The 19,766-nt window shown below is 45.2% G+C and overlaps 2 protein-coding genes across 2 annotated transcripts; both read right to left on the reverse strand.

Annotated features, from left to right (window-relative positions):
- Positions 1–490: 490 nt before the first annotated feature.
- On the reverse strand, positions 491–2,546 carry H1-4 (H1.4 linker histone, cluster member). The gene has a single exon (XM_026511190.4). It carries the CDS (start codon positions 2,544–2,546, stop codon positions 1,887–1,889), a length of 660 nt encoding a protein of 219 aa, XP_026366975.1. The 3' UTR covers positions 491–1,886.
- Positions 579–959, reverse strand: LOC125280873 (histone H2B type 1-M). Its single transcript, XM_048225551.1, has one exon. It carries the CDS (start codon positions 957–959, stop codon positions 579–581), a length of 381 nt encoding a protein of 126 aa, XP_048081508.1.
- Positions 2,547–19,766: the final 17,220 nt, after the last annotated feature.

Below are 19,766 nucleotides of genomic sequence, written 5' to 3' on the forward strand. Positions count from 1 at the left end.
CAAACAAACCAGAAAAGTATATTAAGATTTACGTGAAAACTCTTATTTTCAGCTTTTTTTTCAGTATTAAATCAGAAAAGCCTATGTAAGATTTCTGTGAAAACTCATATTTTCAGCTTTTACTCAGTATTATATGCTAAATAGAGAAAGAAAAGCTCTGAACAGGACAAAGTTTTCAGAGCCTGGTCATTGTGCTCTGGGTAAGAGGACCTTAACAAGTTCCTGAACAATGTCACGATGAATTTGCAGCCCTGCACAGGGAAACGAGAGCTCTACCCTTGAAATGGCATTTTCATTTAAAATTGATATTTAATTTTGTGAAACTAAAGGAATAATGGTTGTATGGAACCGTTTTTGTTGTGAGCGCTCAATTTTTGGTAGGTATTGTAATTGACCAGGAAACGTGGACATACTTGTTACCTAGCCCTAATTGAAATTAAAGTCCTAGCCAGATTTCAATTTAGGAGACATCCAAGAATAGCACTCAGAATGAGAGGATTACAGCTCATTTATTGAAAGCATGCGTGGCTCTGAAAAGAGCCTTTAGGGTTGGGTATCAAGACGCTTACTTGGCAAGTTTACTTGGAGCTGGTGTACTTGGTGACGGCCTTGGTGCCCTCGGACACGGCGTGCTTGGCCAGCTCCCCGGGCAGCAGCAGGCGCACGGCCGTCTGGATCTCCCTGGACGTGATGGTCGAGCGCTTGTTGTAATGCGCCAGGCGCGACGCCTCGCCCGCGATGCGCTCGAAGATGTCGTTGACGAACGAGTTCATGATGCCCATGGCCTTGGACGAGATGCCGGTGTCGGGGTGCACCTGCTTCAGCACCTTGTACACGTACACCGAGTAGCTCTCCTTGCGGCTGCGCTTGCGCTTCTTGCCGTCCTTCTTCTGCGCCTTGGTCACCGCCTTCTTGGAGCCCTTCTTCGGGGCCGGAGCCGACTTGGTAGGTTCAGGCATCCTAGTGTTAAGTTGGAATATAACTAAGAGCTGGGCAAATAATCAGGAGCGCCAAAGCCCCCGTTTATTTATAGATGCGGTATTCAAATGAGGTTAGCAAGATTTCGTTCCTGATTGGATTAATTTTAGTGTGTCGTCACAAATGCGAATGTAAAAGATCATTGGAAGTCTAGATTTTCATTGGCTGCTTAGTTACTTTGCTTCGACCCAATCAGAAGGCCTAGAGTAGGTTGCCCAAAGCTACTATAAATAAGCCTCAAACAATTGCACTGTAATTTCAGAAAACCAATGAAACTTTTGTGATTAGGTTAGCTTTCGGGTTTTTTCTTGTAGACAGCTCCTTGCTGGCTTACAGTAGGGCTTCCTGTGTTCAGTCTGGCCCCTGCAATAGGGCACGCCTGGTGGCCGTTCTGAGGTCCTAGAGGGGATTCTCGGGCTAAGTCTTTGACAAGCACATCTTACCCCTTGCTAGCTAGCCTAATTTATTTACGAGCAGCTCTGTAGGGTGCTGGGCGGATACCAAGTCTTTACCTCCTTAAAAAGAAGTGCGTGCCAAAACTAATTTATTCTCCCGTCTCGCACTGTGTCAGTTCGCAGGAACTGCGTTCCAGGTAAGTGAAGAAAGGAAATAGGTGGGCAATAGCATCGGGCGCACTGGTGTCCGTACACGGACATCGGCGATGTTTTCTTCTCCGGACTATCTTAGCCCCCTACGCTATCAAGTTCCTAAAACGGTCGGGTGTATGCAACTGGAGTTGCGCTGGGAACCACCCTCTGTGCTGGAGGTACCCGCCCCTCTGCGGTGCGCCTTCCCTCCCGCCACGCCCCCTACGAATAGTGTGCAACAGCTCTTTTCCTGAGGTCTGGGGTGGCTCTGAAAAGAGCCTTTGGGTTGTGTTGAGCTTCTAAGCAGTTGGCCAAAGAAACTTATTTCTTCTTAGCTGCCGCCTTCTTTGGCTTGGCTGCCTTGGGCTTGGCGGTCTTTGGCTTAGCCGCCTTAGGTTTCACCGCTTTGGCCTTCGCAGGGCTCTTGGGCGCCTTCTTGGGCTTGGCTGCTTTCGCTTTTTTCGGGCTCTTCGCCTTTTTGGCTCCTGCAGCCGCGGCGGGCTTTTTCGCCTTCTTTGGGGTCTTCTTGGCGCTTTTCTTAGGGGTGCTCGCCCCTGTGGCCTTCTTGGGTTTCTTGGCCCCTCCTGCGGCCCTCTTGGGCTTGGCTGCACCCGCCTTCTTGGCTTTGGGCTTGGCTTCCCCGGAGGCTGCCTTCTTGTTGAGCTTGAAGGAGCCCGAGGCGCCGGTGCCCTTGGTCTGCACCAGGGTGCCCTTGCTCACCAGGCTCTTGAGGCCCAGCTTGATGCGGCTGTTGTTCTTCTCCACGTCGTAGCCGGCGGCCGCCAGCGCCTTCTTGAGCGCAGCCAGGGACACGCCGCTGCGCTCCTTGGAGGCGGCAACAGCCTTGGTGATGAGCTCGGACACCGGGGGCCCGGACGCCTTGCGCTTGGCGGCACCTGCAGTCTTGCGGGCCTTCTTTTTCACTGGCGTCTTCTCAGCAGGGGCCGGAGCGGCGGGCGCGGCGGGCGCAGTCTCGGACATGTTGAAGGCGGGCGCGGGGAGAGCAATTCGAGCCGGAAGCAGAGGCACTGGCCGGGACTCGGGCCGCGCCGCTGCGCCCTCCCGTTTATATAGGGCGGAGCTGCGCCGTGATTGGTGCGCTGTCCAGCCCGCCTCGCTGGCAGCCGCAGAGTGTCCTCTCGGATCCCGAGTTGTGTTTGTTACACCTCAAAAAATGCCAAAAATATCAAAATTCTCTACATCGAATCGCCCGGTTTTTCTCAGAAAATGATCCCTGAAGCCTCAGGCTTCACGCTGGTCTCAAATTATGAAGAAAGCACAAAGCTTTATGCCAAAAACTTGCAATATTTCCCGCCGTGCTCTTCAAATTTCAACTCAGAGAAACAAAACTTTCTATTTTCTTCGTAAATTATAAACCGATCTTTAGCTGTGGAGTTTTCTGACCTCTCAAATAGGATTCTCCAAGTGGTTAGCTTCTTATATGTCCAAAAACCATGCCACTGGCACTAAGATTTTTATTACAAATCTGCGCTTAAGTGAGGGAAGTAACACAGGCTCCTCGGAGAGTCCTGCCTATTGAGCCGAGGGCATTTGAGTTCATCAAACTGGTTTAGTTTAATGCCAAACAAATTATTGCCCATTTGGGGTTAGATTTTGGACCCCTGGGACATCAATCTATGCAGTCATGATTGTATTTCTGTTTGCTGCATCTGGGTTTTTAAATAATTCTTTAGGATAATTCTTTTCCTTTCTGCTCCCAAGGGTTGGGGGCGGGGCTGTTGCTTCTCTTTTCCCTGGACAACTGCTCCATGAGTTTAGATACCTTGAATTCTGGATATTTGGGACGGTAAGGGGATCCCAAAATATAGTCAGGGTATACAGATGGAAAAGGATTAATTTTCACACGACACGGAGATGAAGCCATAAAATCACTGGAAGTGGAGGGGCACTCTGAAGAATTTGCAGTGTTGCTGAGTTCTTTTCACATATCCTTCAGGATTAAACTAATAAAAGAGGTAGAATTGAAATTCAAGTGTCGATCATGAGGGGAAAGAAATAAGAAGTGTAAATGATAACATCTCTACCCCCATTATTAGAGAATCCCGGACCGTGTGATTACTCAATAGTTGATGAATAGCTAGTGCACACACACCAAATACGGACGGCTTCAGCCATGAAGATTATGGCCCTATGTTACCCAGCGTTTCATAAAAAAGAAAACAAATTACATGTCGGATTGAATTACAAGTTCAGATTTCCATCTCAGAGGCAGATCTTTGAGGGGCTATGCAAGTTAAGTCATTGCCCTCTGAAGACCTCCTTTGCAAGGTCTCTGAAAGATGGGTTTGTTTAGGTAGCTGCCCACTCAGTGAAGAGTATACGTTGGCAATGGACATGTACTAAAGAATGGACGTGGACTCAAGCAATTATTCCTGGAAAATGGTCTGGATGGAATTGTCTTTAAAAACTTATAAGCCGTGTACGTGAGAGACGAAGTACAATTTTGGCCAGTGCTATAAAGTGATATGACACTATTCTGTGGGGGCAGATGGTTGTAATACTGCACTGGACATAACATCAATTTTTAGTTTTATTAATCATCTCCACACATAACAGACCCTCCTACTGAAATCAAAGAGAATACGTATCTTTGATACAACATTATTTAAATGTTTCAAATTAATGTTATTTAAATTAATGCTGGTATAAAAGTGATGTAAATTATCAGTATTTTAAAAGCCTTAATGTATAAACATTTCAATGTAATTAGTGCATGCTAGTGAAAAACAAATATGCCCTTTGGTATATATAAAAATAAAGAGGGAGAGGATAAGGTTCCAAAACAGACTAGTTGATAGTTTTAGGGAAACTGATTTATGGGTACTCAATCTCAGAACAGTATGTTATATTCATTTTTAGTGACGATACCTCTTGTAAATGGCTGAAATTTATGCAACCCATGGAAGTTTTCTCTTAAATGTCTGACTTGAATCTATATATCCCTTACTATTTCTGACTCGGAGGGACTTAACCTCTCCAAATTCTGTGATCTTTCAACTCACGTTTGCTTCCGTCCTATGGTACGCTGTGTTTTCCTATAAATAAAATTAAGTGATGGATTCAAATAACACACGGACGATCTCCCACTATTTAAGCAAATATTTATTTGACAGTCTTCTACGATGAATCCGAGAAACGCCAAAAGGCTCTACTTTATACTATTGATCTGCCAGCTTGGCTGGCTATATGGTATCCACCTAAGTAGTGTATGTGTGTGAGCATGTGTGCTTATATTTTAAATATAGATTCCAAAGTCTTGCTCCAGATGATTCTGACTAATAACTCTAGTGAGTCGCAGAATCTGAATATTTAGCAAGTCCTCAGTTCCCTCTGATGCCCAGCTGAGTCTGGGAACTACCACTCTCACTGGAGGTGACCAACAGGACAAAGCTGTTTTCCCTCATGCGAGTGTTCTTGTGGAATAAGAATGGCCATGCTGGACATGACTTCAGATTGAGAGGATGGGGCCAGCAGTGGTCCAATCCTGACTTCCTTGGATTCTCACCCGACTGGGCTTGAGAGTGGCCTCTTGAAGGAGAAAGGAGAGCTATGGCAAAGGCTCCGATGCTGCATGATTTTCCACCCACCTAGGGTGGACTGGGTCTCAGCTGCCTGGGGACTCCCCGAATCACCTAGCACAGTATCTCCACTTCTCATCCCATTTTATCATTCTTAATAAAAACCAACCTTTCCGTTTACTGGTTATTGTACTCTGTGCTACCTACATTCTGGCTTCGTCAATGCAACAATCCCTAGTTTGAGATATTGTCCCTATTTTACATAAGAGAACATGGCTTCACAGGCTAGGGGCTCCTGAGTCCGCTATGAGGTACATCTAGGATTCCAGTTCACATCTGTCTGGCTTCAAAGCATGTGTCCTGAAAGTGTGTTCCAGATTGCAGGTCTGAATAATCATTAGCGGTTGCGAAATCCATTGAGTAGCACAGGCCAAATGTTTCTTTCTTTCTTTTTTTTAATGAAGCAGAATAGGATATCAAATACCAGAGCCCAATTCATTTGGTTCCAATTATTTACTTAGTTCTTTGACTGTGTGCTGACGCCCCCTGATGTGAAATGTATTTCTTCTGTGAAATGTATTTCTTCTTAGGGTCAGAGTGGGAGGAGTCTTCCTCATGTAATTTCTTGAACTCATGAAATATTCTCAAGTGTGTTAATCTCTACTGAGCTAAAAAAGTAATTTCCTCGTATTCACCTCTCGTCAGCCTCTAAGAAAAACCCTGAGCGATGGGAAGTGGGGACAGTCGGTGAGCCTTTCCGTTCTGGACACAGTAGCGACTGTGCTTAGAGGGTCAGCAGTATGATTTGCAGAAAAATTGAAAGGAATGGGAGGCTTGTACCTGGTTCCTTTTACTCTACAATTCTGGGTTCCAAGCACTTAATTCTGGACTTGGTTATTTTAATGTTACCATGATTGCTTTATTGAAAACAGAGTTTGGGGAAGAGGTGTTTTTTTGTAAGACAGTGAGTGCCCCTGCCCGGCTTCTTCACGGGCGATGTGCCGTGTGCGTGGGGACATGGCGGCACCGTGAAGACCACAGATAGAACTCTATCTGTTGGGACAGACTTCCCCTTTGTGGACTCTTAATAGGTACTCTATCTTAGCTTTTGGTGTAGAACATTTCGGAAGAATCTTTCTTAAAAGGAGCTGTTAGTTCCTTTAAAAATTGTTGTTCTTTTTTATGGAATTCAGCCATCAAAAGTGTGGTTGCATCCCGTAGCTGTCTGTTGCCGCCTTGTTTGGAAATGTACACAATTGGGAAGAACTTTAATACCCACACCTGGGAGAGTGGTCGAGCACACGAGGACACACTTGCGGAATTGAGGAGTACGCAGCTCCAAAAATAGTCAGAAAGACCTCTAGGAAGTAAGGAGTAAATTCCAGAATATATGACTAAGGGAAAAAGCCAAGTGCAAAAGAGTATCCATAGTTCGCTACCTTCCATACAAGAAAGAAGGGGCTATAAGAAAACACATTTTCTGCTTATTTATGCAGAAGATATACAGAAAGGATAAACCCAAAACAAAGGAGATGAGTTATCTATGGGGGGGAAGGTTAGAAAGGAGTAGAAAGTAGGGAGAAAGGGGAACAGAGTGGCCAGGGTGAGGAGGGAGGATCGGTTTATCGAGTATGTCTGTTTGTGTAGCTCTGACTCTTACAACTACAGTAAGGTTTCATGTACTGGAAAAGAAACTATCAAAAGTGATAGGTTTGGGGGAGGAACCCATCATGGAATACAAGCACTAACAAATGAACCAAGCTATATTAACTGAATAATATAATAATCTAATAAAAGTATTTCAGGGTAATGGCTTAACCATTCGGAAACTGCTGATGTGTCTCTTAGACTTGACCAACGAAGTAAATGCATTGTAGATAATGACATGTAGTGTTCTTACAGGTGGAAAAAGAAGTATTTGGTTGAAATGAAACTTGTGGGTCTGGATTAGAACCAGAAGTGTATCTACAGTTATATAGGTATGGAGACATAGATGTGTGTGTGTGTGTGTGTGTGTGTGCATGGATTAATATACACATATATTTCCTTGCTCTGTCAGGTGAGAGGGCCTACCAGTTGTGACACCCTCACAGCAATGAGCACACTTGGCACACAACCTTTGTTTTTTAAGCATCATTCTCCAATAAAAAGAACCAGGGTTCCTTAGACAAGTGGTTGATTCCAAGGATGGAGCAGGGAGAATACAGGATGGGTCTGAAACATCTCGTGGTACCAGAAGATAAGGAAATGTTTTTAAAAAGATGGAAACATTGAAAAAACATGCCAGCCAGTCTCAAGGAATGTCTAATGGCCAAAGCTGGTGCCATTTGAGCAACAAAATAAAAATGGATAATATTGGATTTTTTAACTCCAATAAAATATGTATCCACAAATACATATATAAAAAGAAGGGACAATTCTGCCCTATTGCTGATACAATCCACATGTGGATGCTAACATCGCTTGGTGAGAGTTTAAGGAGCAGCAGGGTTTCAGTCTCGGAACATCTTCCCATCTTCCCTAAGACACCTATCAACTACAAAGCAAAGGTAGGAAGCATACAGCGGCTAATCTCAGCAGACACCATCTTCAGTAAGTGAGCACGTAAACATGACACGTAACAGGACATATTGACATGGTGAACTCCTTGTATCGAGAAGACACTTCCTCATTGTTGTGATATTTCCTGGCAGAAATGCATAAATGCATTCCATTGATAAGGAAACATCAGACAAATTCAAATCGAGTGGCATTCTTTAAAATAACTGGTCAGTGCTCCTCAAAAGTGTGAAGTTCATGAAAGACAAGGACAGACGACAACACTACTACAGACCTGGAAATACTGAGAAAACAGTAAGTTAATCCAGTTAGGGATCCTGAATCGGATCGTGGAGCAGAAAAAGGGCGGTGGTGGGACAGTTTGTCAAATTTGAAAAGAGTCTAAAGTTTAGTAAATACTATTGTACTAATGTCCATTTCCTGCTCTTTTGTTTGTTTTCTTTTGTTTGGTTGCATTTCCTGAATTGTCGTTTGTACAATGGTTATGGAAGACATTAGCGTGAGGGGAGCCAGTTGAGGGATACAAGGGGATTTTTGTACTAGTTTTGCAACTTTCTTGTAAATCTAAAATTAGTTCAAAATGAAAAGTTTTCTAAAAAAAGTTTCTCTTCACATCTCACCACGATGTAACACTTTTCATAGGAAGGGAAAATATACCTACACGTGACAGAGATTCTCCATAGCGGTGGAAATGTAGACGATTTGTATTCTCATGTCCGAGCTTTTATGTTTTTCAAAGTTTCTACCATAAGCATGGATTACTTTGTTGTTAGCAAACAGCATGCTTCTCTTAAAAATATGATAAGACTTTTTTTAAAAAATGTGTACCAATTTTCCCTAGACACCCGAGTAGTATAGTCCGTGGCCTCTTTCTGCTCTTTATCTGGACTTTCACGGAAATTCTTTCTTTCTTTTTTTAATCTAAGATTTATCGCCTATATATGTCCATGAACATTATGGTTTAGTTTGTCCTGGTTTTGAAATGTATATGTGCGAGATCATAGTATACGTATTCCTTTGTGTCCTGCTGTTTTCCCTCAATAAGAACCATCCCTATGTATTATGTTGGGACAGAGAGCTTTCGTTTGTTGATTTGCACTGTTTTATATTTCATCTTATAAATGTGGCCCGATGTATTTACTTATCTAGTTTACTGCTCAGGGACATTCTCCTGGTTGTATGATGACGCAAATTTAATTTTCCAAAGATGGTGGCAGCAATTTCTCCTGACCCCCACTCCCTTCTCCCTGTCTTGCCGCTTGTGCTCTCATCAGATCTGATTCTTGTCGCACGGAATCTGGGCGAGCTTGTAGCAGCTTGCACTAAGAGAGCGCGGGGGGGCGGGGGGTGAGGCTGTGGGTCTTGCAAGGCCCTGCCCCTACTCTTTAGAACAACGCAGCTTGTGCCTTATTTTCTGGAGCCCTCAGACTTCCATCTCTCGGCTCTCTCATGAGAATTTTGGTGATTCTGCAACCACCAGGCCGTGAGAAAGTCCAGCTGTGTTGGAAACCTTGTCTGGGTGCCCTGGTTTCCTGTCCTAATACTGGAGACCTCCTAGTTCAAGGACCAGAAATATGAGAGGCGTCTCCAGGTTATTCCAACTGGCAGTGGTCAAGTCTTTTCAGCTGAAGTCCCAGACATCGGGGCATAGCGACAAGCCAACTCCATTCTGCTCTGTCTAAATTCCTGATCCAAAGAATCTGTGGGCATAATAAAATGGTGGTTGTTTTAAGCAATTAAGTTTGGGGTACTTTGTAATCTAAACAGTAAAGGCTTCAGTTTATGTTCATATGTTTATTAGCTGATCCGTTTTTTTAAAACCCTTTCTGGCCATAATCTGCATTGAGAAACACATTCTACATCATATGCTCACACTCGCGTGCCTTCGAACGCCCTAACTGTAAAACTGAACAAAGCGGGAGGGGTGCCTTTGTGAGTTATTTCTCTGCTACCTTCTCTTCTTCCTTACCCTCCCCTCCCCTTCTCTTCCCTTCCCTTCTTTCTTCTCTCTATTCAATTTCAACAAAGCTGATGACAACCAACTAAACTGTTTTTATAAATAATGTGTCTCAATCAGCAGACTGAAGGAAACCTGTGTTAGAGGCTGCCGTTTAAGAGGGGATCTTCCACTCATTTTTATACCTTATAGAGTATGTATATATTATGTGCATATTTCTATATCTTATATATTTACTATACACACACACACATATTTTAAGTTCTAAACTCAGTCACATTGTTCTACATTGGCCCAAAGCTAAATAAACCAATAAAATAAAAACAAAAAATGTGGAAAGAGTAAATCTAATAAATCTAAACTTAATTTGGATGTTGAAGCATATCAAGACTCCAAGAATCCATCTTGTTTCAAGATGAAAGGCTGAGAGAGGTTAGTGATTTAGCCTCCAGGTTGCCAGCAAGGGAATCTTACAGAATCTGGTTGAAGGAAGGATCCTTGCAAAAGGTACAGGCGGAGAGCAGTTTGGATCTGGGGATGAGATGGAGGATTGGGATGTCCTTCCTTGGCCTAGAAGAGCTGAAGAATATGAAACTTACGTGTCTACATGCACACTCTTAAGAGTCAAGACACAGATCCCTTAATCATGGCAAGAACCCAGCAAATACTCTTTTCTGTCTGGAAAGAAAGCCTCTAGAGAAGCAATGACTTCAGAGATATTAGCTACCTCTTCATTAACCTTTAATTATTAAACTCATAATCATTTTCCATGTCAATCTCTTCAGCATCTATTTATTCCTTGATGTTGCTGGTGTCTTTGGAAGAGATGGTTCAATGAACAAGAACAGATTGCATTTGGCCTCCTTGTGTATCTCTACTTTGTTCTTCACTTTCTCTCTCTATCCATGATACTTTTGATTATTATTTCCTCAGCATTCCTTTATTTTCCCTCTTCACTCCCTCTGAATTATATGTTATTTGCTGTTTGTAAATTTAAAATCTATGCATTTACACAGATAGTTAACTCATACATGGGGGCAGTTTGGCATAATGGTTAAAGAGACAGACTCTTACATAGTTGTCTACTGCTGCATAACAAATTATCCCGACACTTAGTGGCTTAAAATAATGATAAGCATTTATTATCTCACAGAGTTTCCACGAGTCAGGAATTTGGGGGTGACTTAACTGGGTAGTTTGGATTTGGATATCTGATGAGATTGGAGTCAAGATATTACCTGGGAGTGGAGTCATCTGAAGACTTGACTGGGGCTGGAAGACCTAATTCCCAGATGGTCCATATGGCTCACATGGCTGTCAAGTCAGTGCTGGCTGTTGGTAGAAGGCCTTGGTTCCTTGGCCTCTTGTGGGGCTACTCTGGAACTGTCGACATTGCACCTGACCTCCCCAAGAATGAGGGATCCAAGGGAGCAAAACTGAAGTCACAAGATCTTTCATGACCTAACTTTACTAGTCACAATATTATATTAGTTACATAGGTCAGTCTTTCCAGTTTGGGGAGGGAACTATCCAAGTGTGTGCCCACCAGAAGGTGAGATTACCAGGGTCATCTTGGAATCTGACTATCACAGTTCTGGAGATGGAGGACTCCATTTCAAATCCCAGTCCTATCACTTACTAAGGTTTATGACTTTAAGACATTTATTAGACTTGGGGCACCTGGGTGGCTCAGACAGTTAAGCATCTGCCTTTGGCTTAGATCATGATCCCGGGGTCCTGAGATCAAGCCCAGAAACCAGCTCCCTACTCAGCAGGGCATGGGGTACTTCCTTTCCCTCTGCACCCCCCCCCCCACCAAGCTTGTGTTCGCTCTCTCGCTCACTTTCTCTCTCTCAAATAAATAAGTAAAATCTTTAAAATTTTTTAAAAAATTTTATTTATTTATTCGACAGAGATAGAGACAGCCAGCGAGAGAGGGAACACAAAACAGGGGGAGTGGGAGAGGAAGAAGCAGGCTCATAGCGGAGGAGCCTGATGTGGGGCTCGATCCCATAACACTGGGATCACGCCCTGAGCCGAAGGCAGACACTTAACCGCTGTGCCACCCAGGCGCCCCAATAAGTAAAATCTTTAAAAAAAGAGAAATTTATTAGACTCTATTTCTCAACTTCCTCATATTTAAACTTGGGATGAGAATAGTATGGTAGATTGTACTATTACTCCCAAATTTTTGCAGCACATTAGGGAGGGTTATACATCCCTGCCCATCAGCATGGATTGAGAATACACCTCCCGGGGCACCGGGGTGGCTCAGTCATTGGGCGTCTACCTTCGGCTCAGGGCGTGATCACAGGGTCCTGGGATCGAGCCCTGCATTGGGCTCCTCCACTGTGAGCCTGCTTCTTCCTCTCCCACTCCCCCTGCTTGTGTTCCCTCTCTCGCTGGCTGTCTCTCTCTGTCAAATAAATAAATAAAATCTTAAATAAATCTTAAAGAGAATACACCTCCCGTGTGAGGAGTACACTTCCCCACCACATTGACATCAGTCATTACCACATGAGTTGCTTTGGCTGATACAATATCAGAAGTGACATGTGCCCACCTACCAGCAGAATCATTAATACCAATAAGATCCCTTTACATCATGCTCAGCCTGGGTCCCTCTATGAAGAAAACGTGGAACAGAGCCGTGACTGATCCACAAAGCAATGCAAGGTGAGTCTGAAATAACCTTTGCTGTTATTAACTAAGATTTGGGGGTTGCTTATTGTATAATTCGGCAAAAATCTAATTGATACAACTATTACCTACTTGGGTGGAGTGTTGCTAGGATTAGATGCGATGATTTTCTTGAAGCGCTTTCACCCTGTTTGACACATAGTAAGCAACCATATGTGTTACTTATTACTATGATTATACAATCCTAAATTCACATGAACTGAGTTTATAAGTCATGCCATTAATTTATAATGAGATACACTTGATATTAAAAATAAATATCAGGGGCACCTGGGTGGCTCAGTCGTTAAGCGTCTGCCTTTGGCTCAGGGTGTGATCCCAGCATTCTGGGATCAAGCCCCACATCAGGCTCCTCCACTAGGAGCCTGCTTCTTTCTCTCCCACTCCCCGTGCTTGTGTTCCCTCTCTCGCTGGCTGTCTCTATCTCTGTCAAATGAAGAAATAAAATCTTAAAAAAAAATAAATATCAGATGTGTGCTTACTTTCTTGTTAGGAGACCAAGATACAGATTAGAGGATATTTTTTGAGCATAGAGTTATAATAAGGGATCCTTTTATCATACGATGGTCTCCGAATCAATCAGAATCTCCAGCCTGGGGACACCTGTGTACTGCATTCTTATCTGTGGAAAATATATGTTGAACAAGTTATCATTCTTGAACTCTTCTTTTTCTAGCTGACCACCAACCTTCCTTTTCTCATAGTTGCTCTTACATGAACTCTCTGCTTACAGTAACCATATAAGTAACTTACATAACTTATAGTAACCCAGGGTCTTAAGCTACAAGAGTTTACCTGTACTGTCTCTCTTTCTGGTAAAATTTTTCCAGTGACTAACTCCACCACCTTTTAAAAATTGTTATTATTATTCCTAGTTCAGCAAAAATGTTATTTTTATATTTTTAAAATTTATTCCTGACCCGTCTTCTTTGATTTAGGGGTGGGGCCGAAAGCATGGGGTGGAGTAGGAAACAGAAAACAGTTGGTAGGACAACATACCTTGTTTATGAAACCTTAGCGTAATCCTTGTCATCTTCCCTCGTGGTCTCCACCGGGAACATCCCCTTCTGTGATGTGGACAGCTCAGGGTTGGGGGTTTTGTTTGTTTTCTTCCCCTCCTACACAATGAAACACACACTTTGGCTTCACAGAAAGTGCTTCCAATTCATTTCCCAATTAGAATGTGGTTCCTAAACTTCCCCTATACAGAAATTCTGGAGCCCCCAATATTCAGAGATTTAAGAGGTCACAGATGTCGCAAAGCCTCCCACGGTCTCCAATAGAAAACATGAGCGCAGAGTAGTGAGACTCTCTTCTCAGGAAGCAGCCGCCCTCTGGACTTGCAGCAGCGTAAGGCCCCGGGCAGGTATTCAGCACCGGAAAATGCTGGAAACACTGCTCTGTATGTTAGTTGTTCAAGAACGAGTTTGTCCATCGGCTGTGTTTGGTCCCATGGTTTATCAGGGTATTAGTACAGTCCAGTTAAAAAGGAGAAACACCGCTCTAGGGATTTCATATGGAAGGAATTTAATTGAGATACACATATAAACAGATGTTGAAAGAGTTGAGACACAAAAAAGGGGTGAGGAGTACCCCAAAGATAAGCACCGGCAGGAAGGTGCCACCTCTCTGAGGGCTACGGGGACAAAGGGAAGAAGGGGGTAACTATCATCTAGGGAGGAGCTGGGGCTTGAATGCCCAGTGTAGGTAGAGCTGAGACCACCGAGAGAAGGGCCATCCGATGAGACCAAGCCAGAGCACCAACGAGGCTGGAGAAACCCCAGGAAGAGGGAAGGGGAGAGGTGCCCTGGTCCCACCAACATGTCCCGCCAGCATCTCCCACTGCTCAAATCTACTGGAAACTGGAGATCAAAGGAGCCTGGGAAATGTAGTTTCCAGTGACACTCAGCTGCCGCAGAAGACAGGCAGAAATCCAAATACTTCTGCAATTTTCGATGCCCGAGCATATGACCCAAACTGCACCCAACCAGGCCCCCTGTGCGCGAAAACACAGAGATACACTTCCATTTTTAAAGATGCGGGGTCACGAAGACAGTTTCCCCTCGTTTTAAACAGGTCGTGACATATTCCTTGCTGTAGGCATCCTCTAAGATGACCCCAGTGATCCTTGCCTCTGAAGGTGCGTACCCTTGGTTATCTTTTCCCTGAGTGTGCGCTACTCTTAGTGACTTGCTTCCAACAAGTAGAACATATCAGAACACACGGCAGTCACTTCTCAGATTAGGTTACAATCTGTGGCTTCTGCCTTGGGCCCTGACGTGCACTCTTACTCATGCTCACTCCCTCAGAAGAAAGCCATGGAGTTAGCTGCCTGTCGGAAGGCCCACAAGATGAGAAACAACCAACAAGGACTGAGGCCCTCAGTCTAACAACCCTTGAGGAACTGAATCCTGCCGACAGCCATGGGCATGGGTTGGGAAGTGCATTGACCCCACACTGGGCCTCGAGATGGCTGCAGTCCCAGCCACACCTTAAAAGCAGCCTGTGGAAAAGCCAGAGGGCCCAGCATGGCCGAGCTCCCATCCTGAAGCTGCCAAATTTGGGGATAGTTTGTGACGGGGCAGTAGATTATAGATACATCCGGAGATGAACCAAACACATAGATAAGGGAGAAGAGGGCATGGTTTTCAGTGTCTACTGTGGACCAAGTATATTATCCTCACTTAATCTCCGAGGTGGGTGATACGACTGGTTCCATTTTCCAGGCAAGGCGACTGAGGATAAGAAGCGAAAATAATTTGCTCAAGGTCACATAGGTTGCAAAAAGTGGGGCCTGATGGATGGCCACACCTGTGTTTTTCACTTCCGTTATCCCACAGTGTCCCAGAAATCATGGTGACCCGTCCCTCATGGTTGCTGTCATCTTGTTTGGCTTGGGTACAAAGAAAAAGAACAAATTGCTTAAAATCAAATATCTTCTTGCTTTCTTTTCTTTTTTTTTTTTTTTTTTAAGAATTTTTATTTATTTATTTGATGGAGAGAGAGACAGGCAGCGAGAGAGGGAACACAAGCAGGGGGAGCAGGAGAGGAAGAAGCAGGCTCTCAGCAGAGGAGCCTGATGTGGGGCTTGATCCCGGAACGCCGGGATCACGCCCTGAGCCGAAGGCAGACGCTTCACGACTGAGCCACCCAGGTGCCCCATCTTCTTGCTTTCTTAAAATTGAACGCCTCTCTCAGAAATTCTCTCTCTCTCAGAATGATGAAAATCACCAAAGAATAAAAAATGAGCAGGGCCTTGTTTCTGGTGCTTCTTAGTTAAAGACACAGCTACAGAGGACATTATGAAAGTGGAGTCATAACCGAGTCAAATCAAAGAAACCTCCACAGAGACGGTTCTCAGCTCCTTGGGCTGCTAGACCGCTGGTATCGTCGTGCAATAAAATCATACGACCTGGGCAAGTTACCTCTGTCTCTGCGTCTCGGTCACCTAGCCTACAAGTGGGAGAATAATAACACCCACCTCATAAACTCCTTACGAAGATAAAATAAGGTAGTGCTCGGGCCCTCGTGAACATTATAAGCTAATTAATGAAGTGAGGTAGGAGCCACCTCCCCACCATCCCACTCTAGCTTGGAGAGCAGGAAATGTGGGTGACCCGTGCCTGCGTCCGACTCTGAGGCGCACTTCTGAGCTCCAGGATAGAGCCCAGCAGCGGGGCTCCTGATGATGGAGCCAGAGGACCGCTCTGCGCTGCTGCCCCACGACACGGATGCCGGATGCCGGGTGACCGGAGCCCAGGCTGAGCTCCTTCGAGACCGGTCCCCCTGGAGCACCCACGGAGGCAGCGGAGGCGGGGAGGGGGGGTCGTCTCCGCATATTTCAACACAGACCAGCCGGTGCCAAAACAAAAAGGTCCTTTTCAAAAGTGCTCCTTGAAAAACAGTGGATGCTGAGTGGAGAGGAAAGATTGTGGGCGGGGGGGAGTGGGGGCAATAGAAAGGGGGCCGGCAGAAGAGAAATGGAAACTTGTAGAAACAGCTGTTGGAGTGCAGCTTTCATGAATAACATTTGAGAAGACGGACATAAGGAGATTTAAATAATGTTTAAAAAGTTAGATCCCAGCCCCTTTGTGAAAGCTCTCCACTCCTGCCACTAACACCCCTAGAGGTCAGGTGACTCCTACCAGGCCTTCCAATCTGGGGTTTCCGTTGGTCCTGGGTCCCTGGAACTGGGGGACAGAAGGCTGCCTGCAGGGTTTGTTCTGCCACGCTGGGGGAGGGGAGGAGGGGCTCATTCCCCAGGAAGGCGGCCCCGGATGCCCAGGGGGCCGTGCTCCAGAAGGGCGCCCACTGCCTGCCCTGTTCCCTCCACAGAGAAAGCAAGCAAGCAGACTTGAATCTGGAGAAGAAGCATTTTGTGTGGGTGTCCGCTGGGAACGCCAGCCTCCCAGCACTCGGGAACATTGGCTGATCCTCCCACGGGGAGAGAAACAGCCATTGTTCTCGGTTCATCGCCAGGCAACCCAGAAGAGGTCCCTGGGGTGACCGGCTACACGGCCCTGCTGCATTGTCCTCGTCCTCGCAGTGCCTCACTCATGGCATTTCTGGGCCTCTGTGCTGCCAGTCCATGCTCCAGGCGCCACTACCTGCCAGACCACGGCCACTCTCCCGCTCCAGAGGTAGAATGATGAGGGAGCAAAAAGTGTGAAGGAAGTGAGGGATGAAGGCGGGGGCTGGACTCCCATCCGCACGAACTAACAGTGGGAACACGCATAAGAAAGTGCAAGACGACCTAGTGGGTAAGCGGGCAGAGGAGCAGACTCCCAATATATACCTTGGTATCTTGATTTGTTTGAACCCTCGGAATGTATTACTTATTCAAGACATTAGACATATTCTGCACTAAAGAGAGCTTCCCTTCAATAATGTTTTCTCCCCCTTTACTCTCCTTATCCCCAAGGCAGACATGGACACGACAAAGAAAGAGGCCCAGAGTAAGTTTCCAAAAGGAAACCATTTGCAGGGGCAGAATCAATCCGTGAGGTCAGAACACTGGCATCCACCCATTTATTTCTGAGAACTGAAGAGTTCGACAGACACTCTGGACCCAGACATCTTGGGAGGGAGAAGCTTTGAAACCTAAGGAAAGAGTAGAAACCAAAGTAAATGTAGTTTGGAACTTCTTTCATCCTCAACATGTGCAGAAAAATGTGCAGACTCATTTCTGGTACCAGCACTTCTCAGTTCCTCCCAGTGAAACTCCCCCAGGGTCAGAAGACCAGGCTCCCAGGGAAGATGTTCTCAGTTCGCTCTTGAGGTTGGGTTGCCAGATGTGGCGAATAAAAATGCAAGACGCTTAGTTAATTCTGAATTTCAGATAAATAGCCATTTTTCATTTAGTATAGTATGTTTCATGCAATATCGTGGAACGTATTTAGTCTAAAACAATTTGTTGCTTATCTGACATTCAAATTTAACCCATCAGTCTATATTTTATTTTATTATTTTAAAAGTTTAATTATTTTAGAAAGCGAGTGAGCAAAGGAGAGGCAGAGAATCTCTGCACTGAGCGCTGACCCTGAGATCAAGACCTGAGCCAAAACCAAGAGTCGGACACACAACTGACTGGGTCACCCAGGTGCCCCAGACATCCCGTATTTCATCTGGCAACCCTACATCGTCAGGTGCCACCTGGAGGAAGCTGATTAAGTGCTCCTGAACACGTTAGCCCCGAAGGACAAGGCGTACCTAGCCCAGTGCTACCGATAGAACTTTCTGGGACGACAGAGGTGTCCTCTATCTTTGTTACCCAATACAGGAGCCACCGGCAACTTGAAATGTACTTCGTGCAAGTGAGGTCTGAATTTTTCACTTAACTATCTTATTTAAATTTAAAATGTCACCTGTGGCCGGTGGCTCCTGTACCGGGCAGAGCAGCTTTGGAACCAGTCGTGTATCTCCCTCCAAACTGAGCCACCGGAAGTGAAGACAGAGTATCGGCTAACATGGCAGATACCCCAGGAGTCAGCCCTCAAGTCCCTGCGGCTTGGTGACTAGTCCATTTCTGTGCAGATATAAGTTTCGTTGTCAACACATTCATTCTGAGTAGTTACTGAAGATCTATTATAGGGGGAGGAGGTGAAGTGCTAGGGTATAGGGACAAGGAGTTAGAATTCTTCGACAAACACCCTGGAGATGAGCGTGTTAGCTGGATAATCCTGGCATTAGAATATAAAAACCAGGGGGGTGGCCTTCTGGGCAGAGCGGACATGGTGAGTGGATGAAAAAGCATTGATTTTGTCACACGCACCAGCTGGGGGACTCTTTTCTTCCCTTGATTCTAAGCAAACGTTTAGTAACCACAGACCCAGTAACATATTAAAGAGGATTCTCTTATGCCTGATACCAGCCACCACGAACAGGCCCGTAAAAGAACTAAGGGCTTCTTGAGGGTTCTCGTGAGACATCGAATCCGGAGAGGTGAGTGCCCAGAGCTGGGGGAAGGTAGGGTGCGGGACGCAGGTGGGCACACGTCCCATGTCACCACATGCCTGGGCAGCTGCAGAGGGCGGGCAGGTGAGGTGTGCACAGCGGTCAGGGGGCAGACATCCGTCCGCGGAAATCCAGATGACGGTGCGCTGGGCTCGGAGAGGGCGTTTGGGCCACAACATCCATTCCCTGATCATCTGGCAGAGCCGAGTGGCCACCGCTGCCGGATGCTGGGAAGTCACGGTGAGTAGACAGACCAGCTCCCTGTCTCACGGAGCAGAGGGTGTAACGGGGAGAGGCACACAGCAAGGGAGCCAATCAACAAAATCTTGGGCTCTATTTTAAAGGATCTAAAAAGGGCGATTGATAGAAAGTGATCTGAAGTGAGAAATGAGCAGAGAGAGGTTACTCTTTTATTTTACTTTTTATACTTTAAGACATAATACCTGCTCATTTTAGCTCTTTACACTCAGATGTTCATAAAGGTTAACCATCTCTCCTCATGTAACCTGACACCACGGGGCCTTTGTTTCTGGATGGCAGACACCCTCTTTTTCCAAGTGTCTAATTTTTTTTCCCCCTGTTTGGTTCACTTCTTTATTTATCTGGTACTAGTTTGTTGTATAAAAGGCCAAGTGTCTAATAGTACATTTAAATAGATGTTACCAGGAGAATTTTTCAAAAGATTATAGGCAGTGGCAATTCTTCCTCATCCTCAGTAGTCCCGTGTATTACTAGTTTTGGTATCCCATTTGTACCGTTATATACAAAACTGAACTACTAGAAAGATGAACATCTTTCCCCCTCATATGTATTGGCCATTTGAATTCAATAAAAGATAGAAAATATCCTGTTAAGTCATTTTTGTCTATTATATTGTGTCTTAAATTTCCTTTTGGCCTTTGTGGTTTATGTCCTTTCTTATATGGTTTTGTGTTTCCTGCCTTGCTAGATAATGACACCTCCCCCTCAACACACACACACACACACACACAC

This window comes from Ursus arctos, unplaced genomic scaffold, assembly GCF_023065955.2.
Source record: "Ursus arctos isolate Adak ecotype North America unplaced genomic scaffold, UrsArc2.0 scaffold_31, whole genome shotgun sequence".
Taxonomy (NCBI): Eukaryota; Metazoa; Chordata; class Mammalia; order Carnivora; family Ursidae; genus Ursus; species Ursus arctos.

What these genes read in the sequence shown, in the direction of transcription:
- LOC125280873 (XM_048225551.1), bottom strand. Translation starts at nt 959, where the DNA reads ATGCCTGAACCTACCAAGTCGGCTCCGGCCCCGAAGAAGGGCTCCAAG.
- H1-4 (XM_026511190.4), bottom strand. Translation starts at nt 2,546, where the DNA reads ATGTCCGAGACTGCGCCCGCCGCGCCCGCCGCTCCGGCCCCTGCTGAG.